Here is a 16,494-nt window from a genome sequence, read left to right as displayed (position 1 = left end):
TTCGACCTTCGTAAATCATCTCCAGAACTGCACCCAAAAGATCTAAACATATGGCTCCCCAATCAGTGACTAAACAAACCCATTAACTACCAACTTATCCATGGGTAACCCCAATTGTAAATGCACGTCCTCTAGAGTGATAGTACACTCGTCGCTTGAAAAATGGAATGTGTGTGTCTCGAGTCTCCACCTTTCCACCAATGCGCTTATGAGTTTCGGGTCCAACTTACACTCTCAGCCTACAAGGGCCATGTGCCAAAAACTGGTTTCCCTCAAGTATGGTTCGATCAACGGTGATAGAGGACCGTGTAGATTACGAATATGACATTGTAAAATTCGATCTTCTACCTATTTACATAAAAATTATAAAAAACGTTAAGTTAAAATATAACAATGAAATAAAAAAATTAAACAAGATTAAAATTTATTTTTACCGTTTACAATTGATTGATGGAGATATGCTTGATATCAAGACGGATTAGAGACTCGACCATTGCTAAATTATATAGAACACGAAAAAATTTCTTAAAAATATTAATAAAAATAGAATAAAAATAGAATTTGAATAGAAATATAATTTTAGTAAAAAATTTAAGAGAGAATTTGAGAGATTTTTGAGAGTTTTTTGAGAGTTGATTGAAAAATTTGAGAGATTTAATAAAGAAATATGAGAAATGTGAGAAATTAGTAGGTGAGAGATTTATAGTTTCTTTTTTTAGTGTCAGGGGGGAAATGACTATTTAAAATAGTCGTTGGAAGTGACTATTGGGGAGGGGAAAAACGCACTGATCTGGAAGCGTTTTTCTAGTTTTCCCTTAAAAGCGACACCAATTGAAAGTGTTTTAGCAAATTCAGTCCATTTCCACCATTTTTTAAAAAACTGACCTATTTCCTTAATTTTTAAAAAAATGGCTTTATTCCATAATTTATCCCATGATTACCTTTCCCATTTTAAAAAATAATTATTCACTTAAAAATTACTATTTTAAAATTTAAAATCTTTGTTTAAAAAAAAACAAGTGAATGTCATGGATTTTAAATTTCAAAAAAAATTAACTCCGACAGACTCAAGTCAAAATTTATTCAACTTATTTAAAAAATTTAAATTAAATTAATAAAATAAAACTCTTGATCCAAGGCTCATTCTAATTTTGTTTGTTTGTATTATTTTTAAAATCAGAAATTGACCTAATTTTAATTTTCAAAATATGTTGGGAGTTTGCAAAACAGAAAACGGTTTGCCAAATTTCAAGTGACGGGAACAAACGGCTTCCAGGTTTGTCGTTTTCGACGGTGCGTTAAGAAAACGCGCTTGCATAGAAGCGCGTACCAGACAGCCATCATCAATTTCATGAAGCAGTTGCTTTTGCTGTAGGCTACACTCCAGTAATAAAGCACCTCCCCACCTTTCCAGCCCCCACTCCCACTCTCTGTGTCTCTCACGGACGCAGTTCTCCCTTTACTCTCTCAATTTTCTACTCTCATCCCAAGAATCCCTTTTCCATGTTCTCATCTCCCAAACTAGAAAGGAAAAGGGAAGACCTATTTTCTTCTCTGCATTGTTGCGTTAGATCTTTGCCGCATTTCATGGATCGACTACAATCACGCCGACTCTCATTCCCTTCATCTTCTCTCTCCTAGGGTTTTTGTTCCGTTTCTTTTACCTTTTTTTTGGAGGGGCGCTTGGCGGCGGAGCAGCTTAGGTTTTAGTTTTGTTTGGTTTAGTTATGAGGTGTGTCGTTTCGCTCGGAGAGAGCAACGGAGAGTTTGGCTGGCGGCGAATGGTCCATCGGAAACTTAGGAATCTCCAGTGTCTCTCCGACGACTCGCACGTTGTTCGAGTTGGTGTCTGACGATGGTTGCTGTGGACTCTGGTTCGGCGAGAGAAGATGCCTGCTTTGACTCTGTTCATTTTGCTTCTTGTTTACTTACCCAGCTTTCTCTCTTGTTCTTGTTTCGGTATCACTCTTTCTGGATACTTGCTCTTCTGCTTTTTTCTTCTTCTTTAATTTCGTTTTATCTGTTTGGTTGCGGAGCCAATAATAGATAAGGAAGGGAAGTGGACTAAAATCTAGTCCGAGTTAGCTTTTAATTTTATTTATAGAAATTAAGAAAAGGTCAGCATGCTTTATGAAGCTAAGTAGGCTTTGGCTTTACTGCTGATTGGCTCTCTTTATGTCTACTTAAACTTTCCACTATAACGTTTATCCTTTAGCTTAATCTTTCGAGTTCGCCAAAACTAAAGAAAGCGGAAAAAAGAAAATTTTAAAATGTAAAGAAGGGTTCGCTTTTTGAGTAATTTGTTAGTCCCCTGTTTTCTAATTCCATACAGTATCTTGAGAAAATAATAATAATTTGGAAAAAGGGATATCAGATGAGCTATTCATATCTTAGCCCTTTGAGGAATATACTATGGATAATATGGACGTCAGGAATAATTACATATTATTATTTATCCTAAAAGGTTAGCTCAAATTATAAGTGTTCTAATACCATTAAAGTTAACTGAGCTTCAATTATCAAATAATGTTCGTGAATTCCGGATTTCCTGTTAGTTTTCTTTGTTTTATTTATATTTTATTTTTCCATGGATGCTTCTTGAAAAGAGTATGAGCCTTAAATATTTGTATTATAGCTTCTGTATAGCAATGCTTTTGGGTACAATCCTTCTTGAGTAAACGGTCAAAATCAGTTACCCTTGGAAATGTTAAAATCTTTGTTATAGTTATCTAATTTCTTGTAATTTGTGGTTATTATGTGTTGCATGCAAATAGAGTTAAGGACATGTGTTGCCATAACGGTTACAATAACTATAGTTCATTAAGGAAGACTAACATCACTGCCATTTAATTTTTATCTTTTTTACCAGGACTGCAAATATTATTGTCTCCTTTACAACCAGTGCACCAGTTGTCTGCGATGGAAACAATCATTGATCATGGTAACAATTTATTTATCTTTAAATCTTAATGAAGTTGAATAAATTCTTTTGATTAATTTCCTGTCTAGACTTGAAATGATCAATTATTTATATCCAAGTAGGTAAAGCTTGATGTTTTATCCATGAAGCTATAATGTTAACTGAAAATACTTGATGTGATGTTTGGAACATGAATTTGAAAATTTGGATTTGGATTTCATTTGCCATATAAATTGTTAGAAGGAAATGCATTCCTTATGAATAAATTAGTTGGATTTCAAGATAAATATTTATTTGGAAAGTATAAAAAGCATGAATTTGTGAAGTTCATAAATTCTTTTAAGAATTTCAAATTCACTACTAAATAGGCATCCAACAAATCCATGGATTTGAGAAAAAATTATGAGTGTTACATTTGTATGTGTGTTATAACTCAATTTGCCCAATTTTTGAAATCCAAATCCAAAATTTGAAATTCAAGTTGTTGAATGCTACTGGGGAATTTTTTTAATGTAATTAATGTTTTTTTGTAGCCTAAGCTAATACCAGTCTAACTCGTGAAGAGTCTTATTGACGATGCCTTAGGGTTAGTTTACCATTGAGGTTGAACAGTGCTTTTAGAAAGTCAGGTGGAAATATATTTTTAAAAAGATTGACAGTGTTTACCATTAGGGGTGTACAAACGATTAATTCAGTTGGTTTGCTTGGTTTTTTAAACTTAACTGGTCATCATATAATAACCAAACTGACCTACTTATATAAACCGACCTAACGAACTGACTTAACATCGGTCGGTTAACTCGGTTAACTGACTTAAAAAAAAAAAATTATAAAATGTATATTTTAAAATAATGAATATATTGATATAATTAACCGACTTAACTGATTTATATATTATAAAATATAAATTTATCTAAAATAATTAGAAAATATTAAATATTAAGTCAGTCGGTTCGTATGTGAAATTCAATAATCAATAACTGATTGACACCAAATAAACCAACCTTACAACTGATTTAACCACTAAACCAACTTAACCAAATTAATCGGTTAAATCAATTAAATCCGTTTTAACCGATTTATGCATTTACTATTGCTCTCAAAAAGTGCTTTTGAGAAGATAAAATGTCTATTTTAGAGATGATGTTGTAAAGTAGAAGATATATTGAACTTCTTTAATGAGGATAAGAAGGTAATTTCTGCCAAAAGCACTTTTGCAAAAGCTTAAAGCTAAAAATTTTGGCTTTCTGGTTTGAGTTAAAATCACAGTTTAAAAACATGGTTTGGTTTGAAAATGTACTTGTTTACTATTGCATTTGGCTTAAAATCATGATTTGGTATGAAAAACACTTTTGAACCTCAATGGTTAACGGAGCTTTAATTTGTTGAACTTGCACTGAGCCATTTGTCTTCTCAAAGCTTACTTGGCAAGTATGAGACATGAAAAATGTACTTGAAGAGGAATCTGGTGTCTACATCAAGTTGATGGATAGTCTGTCCCAACTAAAAAATTGTTGTCAGTTTTAACAAGTTTTTTATTTTTGTTTTACAGTTTTATATGTTATTTTGCACTTTGCCCACTAATTGTTTTATCAAAAAAAGGATCTTCAAGGTTCTTTATGTATTCTGTTTAGAAGAGGAACTCTTACAATCTATTTGTGGAGTACATGTTAGTCATCACATAGGCTCTTTTCTTATACATTTTTGCTTCCCAATTCTTCAGTCTAATGGCATGTAAACTTAGAAAGCTTAAGTTGAAAGTTTTTCATGCCTACTTCCGGTTCTTCATAAGTCAATGTTATTGAAAGGTTCCTTGTCACGTTTTCTGATATTTAACCCATGATGTTAAATTAATGATGCGATAGAAGAAAAAAGAGTGCTACATTAAGTTGTTTATCTCTACCTATTTTCTATAGCTGTTCAGTATAGGTTATCAGATGACTTTTAAAGGCATTCTAGCATCCTTAAATTACTTTGCATTATTACTCTTGCTTATGAAATATTAATAAGGTTGTTCTGCTCCTAGCAGCTAGGTTGCTTTCAGTGCGTTTGTTATTTTCTCGAGCAAGATCACCCCAGGAACATGTCAATCCTTCTTTTGGACCGGCTATTGCTCCTGGACCTTCTCATATCCATCAAGGTACTTATTGCAATCTATCTCCTACCCCTTGTCATTATGTTAATGATGTCCTATGGCTGACGTCTCTTGCATTGCAGCTCCTTTTGCTAGCCCTAGTAGCCATGTGGTACCCAGACATCATCATGGTGGTCACCATCGTCATCATCATGTTAAACCTCGAGAAGCTGCTACACCACCTTTAGAGCAAGGTAACTTACTATGGGTCTTGTGCAATGTCTAGAGGACATGGCTTGCTTAAACTTTTTTTTTGGCCACAAAAAATCTTATTGTTTAGACTCTAATCTCAGTTGAGGGGCCTATACAACTTTTTTTTTGTCCTGGGGGTCATGGCTAGGTTGAGTGTGTCTTCTTTTTACATACTGAAGTCAATGGGTCAGAGCATGTACTTTGTTTAAAATGCTTTACATACCTCTCCCCCTGATAATTCTTTGTGGTTTTTATACAAAAACTTTGTCAGGCTGCGATCAAATTTGTGTGGAGCCACTTACTGCAACCCCTTTTGGTTCACCTTGTGGTTGTGTGTTCCCTATGAAAGTCAAACTTCTCCTAACTGTAGCTCCTTATGCTGTTTTCCCTGTGATGAATGAGCTAGAGATTGAGGTTGCTGCAGGCATATATTTGCAACAAAGTCAAGTAAAAATAATGGGTGCAACTGCTGATACCCAAAATCAAGGGAGAACATTGGTTGAGATTAACTTAGTTCCTCTTGGAGAAAAGTTTGATAATACGACAGCAATGCTTACATATGACCGACTTTTTCATAAAAGAATATCTCTGAATTCAACTCTTTTTGGAACTTATGAGGTGGTATCCATAAGTTATCCAGGTAGTTATCTCTTTTTCTAATAACTTTCTGTCATACGATTTGGTTGTTATGTAATGTTTATGAACTCTATGATTTAAAAAACATTTTGTTAGGAATTCCCGCTTCACCTCCATACAGTAATTTTCTGGGGAGTGGTCCAACCGGAAGTGCTGCAGATCTACCAATCACGGCTAATTTTGTTAACAATAACCAAAAGATGAACATCAGGATCATTGCCATTATTGTTTTATCTGCTTTTGTGCTCTTATTAGTTTTAGCTGGAGCAATCACTGTCCTTGTAAAATGGAGGAAGGTTGGAAGACCATCCAGTGCTGTTGGTCTGGCATTTCCCTCCTTGATAAACAAAAGATCTGGTAGGTTTGCAAGTGAGATTTAGGTCTGATAGAATTGGAATGTAATATGATGTTGTGAACTGGTTTTTTACTATTGCTGTTTAGGCACACAGCCCTTAGCTGTATGCCTCTATATTTTCAGTTTCTGCAATGACTGAATTGTAATGGTTACTCATTCTTTAAGCTGATTAGAGCTCAGAAGTTTGGTTATCTACAGATGCCATTATTTTGGTTTCTTTTATTCTTTTCTTTTCTTTTCTTTACTGTGTTTCACTGTAAAATGATCTTGATGAGTCACAGTTTACAGAATGCCAATTTTTTTTTTTGCTGCGTGTTAATATCTATTTTGGTTGACTCTAATGGAAGAGATTGATCATTTATATTTCATTGTTGTCTGTATAAACTATTCAGATGTCTGTGAAATTGGAATATATGACAATCTGATGTTTGTGAAAATGCAGGTATTGGTTCCATCTTGTCAAGCAGTATGGCAAGCTCTACATCAATGTCGCTCATGTCCACCATGGCTACTTCTGCGCTCTCAATTAAAACATTTGCACTTGCGGAGCTTGAGAAGGCGACAGACAAGTTTAGTTCAAAGAGGATTCTTGGTGAAGGAGGATTTGGACGTGTATATGGTGGTGTCATGGAAGATGGAAGTGAGGTAGCTGTTAAGTTGCTTACAAGAGAAAGTCAGAATAGGGACCGTGAATTTATTGCAGAAGTGGAGATGCTGAGCCGATTGCACCACCGTAATCTTGTGAAACTTGTTGGTATATGTATTGAAGGGCGCATACGCTGTTTGGTGTATGAACTTGTTCCAAATGGAAGTGTGGAATCACACTTGCATGGTACAATTTTCCTTACCAACTCTGCCCATTTTTGTCTTTTTTTATTGGAGTGTTTCCTTGTTCAATTTAATAACTTTCATAAGGTTAAGAAAGCTGCCTATTAACTTTTTATTCAGGAAAAAAAAAGTTAGAAAAAAGTAGTAGTAATTACTACCAGATCAGCAAATGTTGCAATGCTAAAATGATTTTATATGATTTTTCTAGTTTTCACTGAAATGGATGGACTGTTGTATAATCTTTCTGTTGGTGATTAGGTGTCGATAAAGATGAAAGACCTCTTGATTGGGATGCACGCCTGAAGATTGCCCTTGGAGCAGCTAGAGGATTGGCTTATCTTCATGAAGATTCAAACCCTCGAGTGATTCACCGAGATTTTAAGGCTAGCAATGTTCTATTAGAAAATGACTTCACCCCGAAGGTATCAGATTTTGGTTTAGCAAGGGAAGCAACTGAAGGAAGCCAGCACATTTCTACCAGGGTTATGGGAACTTTTGGGTAATCCTTTTATGAAAATAACTAGATACTTATCATAAGAATTTCCTGAAAGGGTAGTACATACTACTACTCTTCTTCGTAATTTAATGGACAACGAGACTAGCTGAGTTCTATTTTAATTGAAAGTTATTTCATGCAAATTTTAGGTTGATCCATAAAAACTCTTGATGGCATAATGTTAGCAATTTCTTATATCTGAAATACTTTTTATAGTCAAATTCTGATATCTCTTTAAGATTTTTAATGTTTTTTAATTGTACCAAAGAAATGCAATGTAACCCTAAAATTAAATCTCTCCTAGACCCCAATACTGCTTTTTCTTGGATTGCAACAGAAGATCTTGAAACTTCTATGTCTTCTGACTGGTTTGCTCTTCAAAACATTATTAAAGGTGAAGTTTGTGATTTGCAGGTATGTTGCTCCTGAATATGCTATGACTGGGCACCTACTTGTTAAGAGTGATGTTTACAGTTTTGGGGTTGTGCTTCTTGAGCTTTTGACTGGTCGAAAACCTGTGGATATGTCCCAACCTCAGGGACAGGAAAATCTAGTAACTTGGACTCGGCCTCTACTCACCAGTAGAGAAGGTGTAGAACAGTTGGTGGATCCTTCTTTGGCTGGAACATATGATTTTGATGACATGGCTAAGGTGGCATCCATTGCTTCCATGTGTGTTCACCCAGAGGTGACTCAGAGACCTTTTATGGGTGAAGTTGTGCAGGCTTTGAAGCTGATATACAATGACACGGATGAAACTGGTGGGGATTGCTGTAGTCAGAAGGAGTCTTCTGCTCCCCAATCTGACTTTAAAGGGGATTTTGCCCCTTCTGATAGCAGTTGGTGGAATGCTGGTGGGGTCACCCCCCGCTTAACTTATGGGCAGGCCTCATCTTTTATCACAATGGAGTATAGTTCAGGTCCACTTGAAGAGATGGGAAACCGACCGTTTTCGACTTCAGTTTTGGTTGGAGGTGGAACATCTTTGCCAATTAGACATGGTAACAGGTCAGGTCCCTTGAGAACAGTCCGAAGCAAGCCAAGCTTTTATAGGCTAAGAGGGAGCATGAGTGAGCATGGGGGACTCCTTCCAAGGCAAAACTGGAATGATGCCTATTGGGTTTGAGGTTTTCTTTTCTCAGCTCTTTGTTTTCTTTTTTTGGAATTGTACAGTTCAAAAGGGTGGGGGGCTTTTTAGTCAGCATTCGAGGTTCTGGAGTTTCCATGTTCATTGAGAAGCAGAGACCCGACCTTGGCATCCTACTTTTAAAGTCGTGATGATGATTCATTAGCATACAAAGAATGGAGATGTAAGTTGAATACTTGCTGTGTTAAGTTTTCCTGTAGTAGTGCAATGCTGAAAAAGAGGAGGTTGGGTTATTGTTGTCACCAGATTGCTCTGCAAGTGCAAACAAAATGTTCATGTACTTCTGTAAGTGAAAGCAGTTTTGCAATCGAAACAGTCAACAGACGAGCAAGGCTCTTTTGTAACCCCCAAAGGGTGAAGGCTTGATTATGGTTCTTGAATTTCCTTCTCCGTATAGTTTGTGCCAAGAGATGGCAACCATTTCAAACCCCTTGCCACGTTCAAGCACGTTGTGGAAAAGAGCCGGTTATGGTTCTGTTTTGGTTTTGCTGAGCCGATGCAAAAGGCTTCAACTGCATACTTTCACCCTTTTTTGTTATTTGTTTAGAACATAACGTATCCAATTTATTTTATAAGCCCCATATAGATGATCAACGCACTGCTGTGACTGAAACTGTACAAATTAGGTAGGACCGACTTTTGGATTGATGTTGAGGTGCTCGTATTTGTCTCAATAGCAACGGTCCATTGTTCTAAAAGTGGCTACCAATAAACTGGAAGAGAGATCACATTGTTTCATTTTCCTTTTAGTCCCTGTGGTCGAAAGAGTTAAAAGTGTGAGCAGACAATTATGTTATCTTGAAGGTGCTACGATTTGTATAAAAGGCAGTTTGCTCCAATTATTTGAGATCCGATGATTTCTTTGGGAGAGATAAAGACCAGTGAGGTGAGCCTTTTTGGAAACCTTTTCATCCTCAACAATGTTAATCAGGTATGATTCATACCACGTTATTCCTGCCATCTTATAATTTCTTAACCTATGAATTAAACATGGTAATCAAAGCTTCATTGGCAACTAATTAATGTTATTATAAATTAATTGGATTGAGACTTGAGTTTTTCCCCCTTTAAAAATTAGTTTGATACTGAATATTTATTATCAAATAATAATTTGATCCGGTTTAAGCTAGAAAAATAAAACATGAATTATATAAATTAAATATATTTAACTTCTTAGGTTGAGTCGGATAATCTCAAATTGAGGCAGGAAGGAAAATTCTCCTGCAAATATCTAATGTTTACTAAACTTTTTTAATGTTTTTGTTAGAAATTTTGATACTGACGCCTTTCATATTAGAAATTTTGGTATTGCTATAAATTAGAAGTGTTGATAAAAATTAAAAATGTTGGTATGCTTTTGGAGTGTATTGTAGAACTAGTATATTTATTAGTAAAGATGACATCTCTACACTATCGGAATATTCTGGGCTGCCTCTGGTTGTTAAAATTTGAAAATCAAAATATTGGATAAATCTTGCCCTCTTCATTTAATATTTTTAATTTTTTTTTTATGTATATTTGAGAAAGAAGAATAATCTATAAACATATCAATTAAATATTTTTATTTATTGTACAATATATTATTATATTTTTATCATTTTAAAATTAAATAATAAGGGTAAAATAATTATTTTAAAATATTGGAGAAAAGTGGGGCACACAACTCAGAAATGCTATTAGAAAAGAAAAGCCCCATTTTACCCCCACCCCATTTCTCAATTTTTTTTTTTTTTTTGTTTTGAGAGGGAATTAAATTTCATGAAATACGAAATTAAAATATTTTTCGATACAAAACATACCCTTGTATATCAACAACTAGCAGGGGTCTACACAAGTAGGAAGAGTATTTTAATTACTAAGCAAATTTAGGAAATTAAAAACATTCGAGGGAGAGTGAGTTTGAAAATTGCTCCCTAACTGAGCTAACGTGTTCGTGCATTTGCTCTCTTCTCGAAATGTATGCTTCAATAAAATAATATTCGTAGACTCCCATACTCATTAATCAAAGGTGACAAGCAGAGATTAAAAGTTTTCTCATTAGTCATAAAATGGATATAATAGAGTTGCTGTCTACTTCAATCTCAATGTTATTTATGTTTAAATGATTTGCTTATTGAAGACCGTTTTTGAGGGCCCACAACTTAACTTCCACACTGGAGTTCTTGGGACATGTTAATACGATATTATAATCCAGTTCCCATTATGATCTCGTATGAGAGCTCCTACCCCCACCATTTCTTGGATTTCCTAAAGATGACCCATTCATATTAAGCTTGTACCAATACCTTAGGGGGTTTCCAGGTCACTACTGTAAATGCGGGGAAGGAAACTCTCTGAACTAATGAGGAGATGGCTACGAATTCCCTTATTGTTGAATAAACTCTTTCCAAAAACGCTATTAATGGATGGGAATTACCAAAAACACGAGCATTTCTTACCAACCATATCTCCAGAGGGAAAAAGCAAATAGAACATTCCAAAGGAGTCTTGGCTTGTTCATCCATGTCTTTAAGGAGAGGCTGGTGAAGAGACAATCCTCCCAACTAGGTGGAATTAAGGGTTTGAATTAAGTACAATTGTGGAGGTTATTCTAGAGACACCTTATGACAAAGCAACCTTTAAAGAGGTGAAAGATCTCTTCTTGCAAACTAGAGCAAATGGGGCAAGATCCTCCACACTTAGGTTCCTCGATCGGAGAAAGGCCTTAGTGGGGATAACCTTAAGATCACATTTCCACCAAAAAAAAAATAAAATTGGGAAGGGTTTAACTTTCCAATAAATCTTCACAAATCATTTTTGAGGAGAGGGAAGAGAGAATTTATACCTATGAAATGGAGTAAGCACTTGCAAAAGTAAAAGAACTGTTGCTTGAAGGACCGTAGCATCGAGTATAATTACATATGGGATATCGGAGGATGGGATGCTTAAGAAGAAGTCAATCATTGCTCAAGGTAATTGGATAGAGATGTATTGGGGCCTTTGTGCTTCACATTTGTCTCTAACATGTTGGAAGGTCCAATTACCTTCATCCCTCAGGAGTGGGCCATGGCTCCCTAAAGGACCTCAATCTAGATCAGTTATTATACTAGAAATTCATTGTTCTTCCATATCAGACCACCCATCTAAGACTCGATGCAAGAAACGAACTAATATTTCTAAGTGACTTCCAAGTTGCCGATCTATTGCCTACGACTTAAGGTTCTTAGGGTCTTAGACATATTTTGCAATGAGAGTCTTTGCTTAGAGATTATCTTTCTCTTGGATGAGCCTCTAGCCAAACTTAACTAGATGGGTTTGATTCTTTTGTTTGGAAAATTTGAGGCTTAACCCTCTTTGTTCCTTCGGATGAGACACTAAATTTCAATTTACCAAGTGAATTTTCCTATATTGGTCACTTTAACCTAAAAGAAAATTTTTATTCCAGCAATCAAGTTGGTAAGGATGCTAGTAGGTAACATGTGACATTGCATGAAATAGTTGGAGATGGTGGCCATTGTAGACTGGATAATGATAAGTCTCTTTATAGAGGAGAGGAGATTGACTTTCCATGCTTTCAATTGATCCTAACTTAATTAATTATGAAATCATAAACACCATGAGTCACCTATTTCGAATGGAAAGAGAACTTTGGATATTTTCTAAGATCTTATGTTTCTTTGAACCCTAGGGAACTAGAGATTCAATCTTTTATATTGGTCAAGCAATTTAGGGAGAAAATTATTCTTGACTTTTGGAAATTTATACTTTGACAAATTCCTTCATAAAGTTGTTAAGAGTCCTTATGGTTTCCACAGTTTTGTTATTCGTTTTGATAAAAAAGGATGGCGTTGTCCACAAAAAGGTGTGAGAACCAATGGCCACTTTTTGAAGCACGGACCATTTGCCACGCTTTCTATTCCACTTCTTTCAGAATCTACAGGTTTAGGAATTCCATTCATATAAAAAAATGCACGAAAATAGAGGGTCTCTTTGCCTAATTCCACGGGAATGGTGAAAACTTTGGAGTTTAGATCCATTCAAGAGTACTTTAGTTGAAGTGGTAGAGACACAACTCATGATCGGTTGAATCCACATGTTTGGGAAGTCAAAGAAATGGAGGAATTTTCTAATAAAGCTCTATTCTAGTTTGTAATAGGCTTTCTCAAGTTCCAACTTTATGACCATGATGCCTTTTTTGCCTTTCATCTTTTTTTAAGTGAGTGCATAATCCCTTGAACGATGATGGCATTGTCATAAGTTTGCCTTTTGGGAACAAACTGCCTTGAAAAGGAGATATAATCTTGCATAGAAAAGGTTTGATTCTCTTAACCATGATCTTGGTGATAACTTTATAGATCGTGTTATATAAACTAACCGGTCAAAATTGGGAGACATAGGAAGCCTTTCTAGATTTTGGAATAAGGGTTATCAGAGACTAGTATAGGGTTGCGAGAATAGATGAAGTTATCAATATAATATATTAATAAAATTTAACACGACATAACATTTTATAATAATAAGGCGAGTTTGACGTATACAGAGTAATATAGCATTATAACATGTAATATACTATTCAATATATTACCATTTGTATCATTTATTCATCATATAACCATTTGAATGTTTGACTCTTATTATCTCACTGTCATTCCTCTTTTCCATTAATCCAGTAGTCTGAGGAACTTTAGATACACGGGTAACTACACCATACTAGATTGCTTGTAAGAGCTCAAATACAACACACTAGTGCACTGAATTGCAAAGCCCATAGGCATCATATAACTGGTACAATACATCCCTCCACCAAACTAGTATAACTCTGTAATTCGCAACAAATGTTGGATTTCAGTATAATCAGTAATATCTTCATACCATCTCACATATCCAGTACAATGTGCAAGTAACCTTATTGGCATTCCAATTGTATCATATTCTTTAATACGTTCACTCGGGCAATTTTACCATATACAATTCATTACAATCCCTGCAGCCATATACAGACTTTTTACATTTCAAATACCAATCATTTACAATTTAAACCTTGTAACATCATCATATATATACTATCCAATTATATAACAATGTCACATCTATCCGATATCATATATTTATTCATATTTTTCATTTAATTTATAATTTTACGATTTAATCCATTTGATGCCAAAAGACATTATTTGCATAAAAATTCAAACTATACCAATATAATACAAACATATCATAAATTAATAAAGTAAGTCCCATATGAATTTACCTAGAAAAATAGCAACAAACAAGGTACCAAGGACTAATATGTAATTTTTCCTTTTTCGCGATTATCCTTCAATTAATTCAATTCCCGATCTATAACAATTTATTTAAATTTATCAATTCCGAACATCTTATAACATCCTATTATAAACATAGATCAATTCAATTTTATTTTTCGGATGTCCCCTAAAGTTTCATTTTATTAAATTTAGTCTCTAAAATCGAGATTGCTATAACTTTCAAATTTGAGCGCTGATTTGAAATCGATCTCAATTACATCCTTATATAGCCCTATATTACCAATAATTGCAAAAATCCAACATCGCTTTTGAAATATTTACACTTTAGTCCTTATTTTGAAAATTAACAATTTTCACTTTACAAATTAGTCTTTTTTCACTCTTGAACTTACAAACTAATAGTGTAACATTAAAAGTTCAAGCATTCATCAATGGTATTATTTATAAACTTTAACAATTTTGAAAAATAAAACACGGATTAGCTAAATCAAGCTTCCATGATCCAAAAAATATAAAATTTACAAAAAACAGACTTGAATACATACCAATTTGAAGGACTAAAAGTTGATACGCATGAAACCTTATTTTTCCCTTTTATCTTTGGGTGGAGAAGAAAAAAAAATGAACAATAGCTTTATTTTCTTTTCTTTTAACATATGTACTTACTTTAATAATTAATTAATCCTAGTTTATTAATTAACCATAATTTAATCACTTAAATCATAATTAACATAGTTGGTGGATGCTAGTTGTCATCCACCATCGTATTTCAATCAAGGGAGGGTCTAATTGCTCATCTAGTCCTTCTACTAATTAAAAATCTATAGCAATTTGACTTTTACAACTTTTATGATTTAGTCATTATACCTTAATTAGTTTCTAATTAGACAAAATTACCTATCCAATATTCAATTAACCAATATAATAACTCTATAAATATTTAATAAAAATATTTACAGGCTCAGTTTATAGAAACGAAGTCCCAGTACCTCATTTTCCAACACTGTTAACTTTAGAGTCGAAACACTTGTACTTTAACTCACTATCCAATTAACAAATTTGTCAGACCAAAATTCAATATAATACTATAATTGACTTGTAAATATTAATTAATAACATTTATGGACTCGATCATCGGAGAACAGGATTTTGAAACCACCTTTTGTGACACCACTGATTTTTGGGTTGTTATATTAACAGTTTCACAAATTAGCACATGGGCTAGCTAAATTCCTATGGTTAAGTTTCCATAAAAATTAAAGCAAAATGGATAGGGACTTACTTGAATTTTTGGTCGATTGAAATGAAGACATGTTGAAGGGTTTCTTAACCTTCAAAAATGGTGGACAGTGATGAAGGATGAAGAAATACAAGTGATTGGTTAAAAATATGTAAATAGGATTGATTGTTTAAACTGCAAATTTGGAATGATAGTAACAAATTCTGAATTATTTACATTTTTAGACTAGTTAGTTCAATATAGTACACTGTGAATAGGATAAAGTAGTTAGGTATACGAAATGATGAATGAATACGTAGGGAAGCATGCATGTTATTTGAATACAAAGTAATTAGAATTTTGCAAGCTTAAGCCTAGTTAAGTCCATGAATATTAAAGTGCCTAGGGATGGCCTAAGGCATTGTTTAGTATAGCTGAAAGCCAAAAAGCTAACCATATACATGATTCCCTAGTACCTTAGTTGAAGCCTAAATCCACTTCTTGATGAACTTAAGAAACCTTGAGCCATAAATAAAATCTAGTTATCTTTCTTTTTGCCTCTAAAATTAATGTACGAATTTAGACACTGAGCCATACATATTGAGGGATAGGTAGATACATCAAGGTGGTTTCAAAAATAAATAAAAGAGTGAAAATATAAGAAACGACATGATATAGTATGTATAGGATTCTTGCAAGCAAAAGTGCCTAAATGAAAATAATGAGAGAACAAAAGCATTGTGAGGGTTAAAAGCAAAGCGAGAGACATAAAAGCATAGAACAGGTTAAAAGCAATGTGAGTGAAAATGAGAGAAACAAGTTATTAAATTAAAATAACAAAAAATATAGGAAATTTCATTCATGTTGCACAAAAACTCGCTAACATGACTGTACTTACCAATATAATGTCGTGTCTTACTTAAAGAGAGAAAATGAGGTGAATGAATGAGATAGGGTGAGCTAAAAAGTACATTAGGGGGTCTATAAGGGAAAATATGATGTGCCAAACTACTTTTGTGCTAGAACTGTTTTGAAGTGCCTTATTCTTGAAATCCGAAGCAACCCTAAGCCTCATAACATTACAAGTCAAAAATTCCTATGTGAATTAGGTAACTTTGTTCATGGATGAAAATTAGATTAGGTATGTAGAATGATAGTTACTTGCATTCGCCTAATATAAATGTGATACTCATGTAAGCATTTGGATGAAATCATATATTTGACAATATTTTACTTGTTTGCTTTGTAATTTAATGGACTCTCATGTTTAAATGTAAAAATTGAGAATCAGTTATATATCATGTTAAGATTGCATGTTTGA

At 34.0% G+C, this 16,494-nt stretch overlaps 1 protein-coding gene across 1 annotated transcript; it reads left to right on the top strand.

Annotated features, from left to right (window-relative positions):
• Window positions 1–1,203: 1,203 nt before the first annotated feature.
• Window positions 1,204–9,584, top strand: LOC108457218 (receptor-like serine/threonine-protein kinase ALE2). Its single transcript, XM_017756155.2, has 9 exons — window positions 1,204–1,959; window positions 2,870–2,941; window positions 4,950–5,060; window positions 5,138–5,248; window positions 5,518–5,886; window positions 5,979–6,239; window positions 6,680–7,069; window positions 7,324–7,564; window positions 7,976–9,584. Exons 1-9 carry the CDS (start codon window positions 1,890–1,892, stop codon window positions 8,685–8,687), a joined length of 2,337 nt encoding a protein of 778 aa, XP_017611644.1. The 5' UTR covers window positions 1,204–1,889; the 3' UTR covers window positions 8,688–9,584.
• Window positions 9,585–16,494: the final 6,910 nt, after the last annotated feature.

Source organism: Gossypium arboreum, chromosome 7, assembly GCF_025698485.1.
Source record: "Gossypium arboreum isolate Shixiya-1 chromosome 7, ASM2569848v2, whole genome shotgun sequence".
NCBI classification, from domain to species: Eukaryota; Viridiplantae; Streptophyta; class Magnoliopsida; order Malvales; family Malvaceae; genus Gossypium; species Gossypium arboreum.
Note: the sequence above shows the minus strand (reverse complement) of the source record. Positions and strands in the feature narration are given on the sequence as shown.

Coding starts and splice junctions, on each gene's coding strand:
- LOC108457218 (XM_017756155.2), top strand. CDS start 1,890: ATGCCTGCTTTGACTCTGTTCATTTTGCTTCTTGTTTACTTACCCAGC. Junction 5,061..5,137: donor ACCTTCTCATATCCATCAAG/GTACTTATTGCA, acceptor CTTGCATTGCAG/CTCCTTTTGCTAGCCCTAGT. Junction 7,565..7,975: donor AGGGTTATGGGAACTTTTGG/GTAATCCTTTTA, acceptor TGTGATTTGCAG/GTATGTTGCTCCTGAATATG.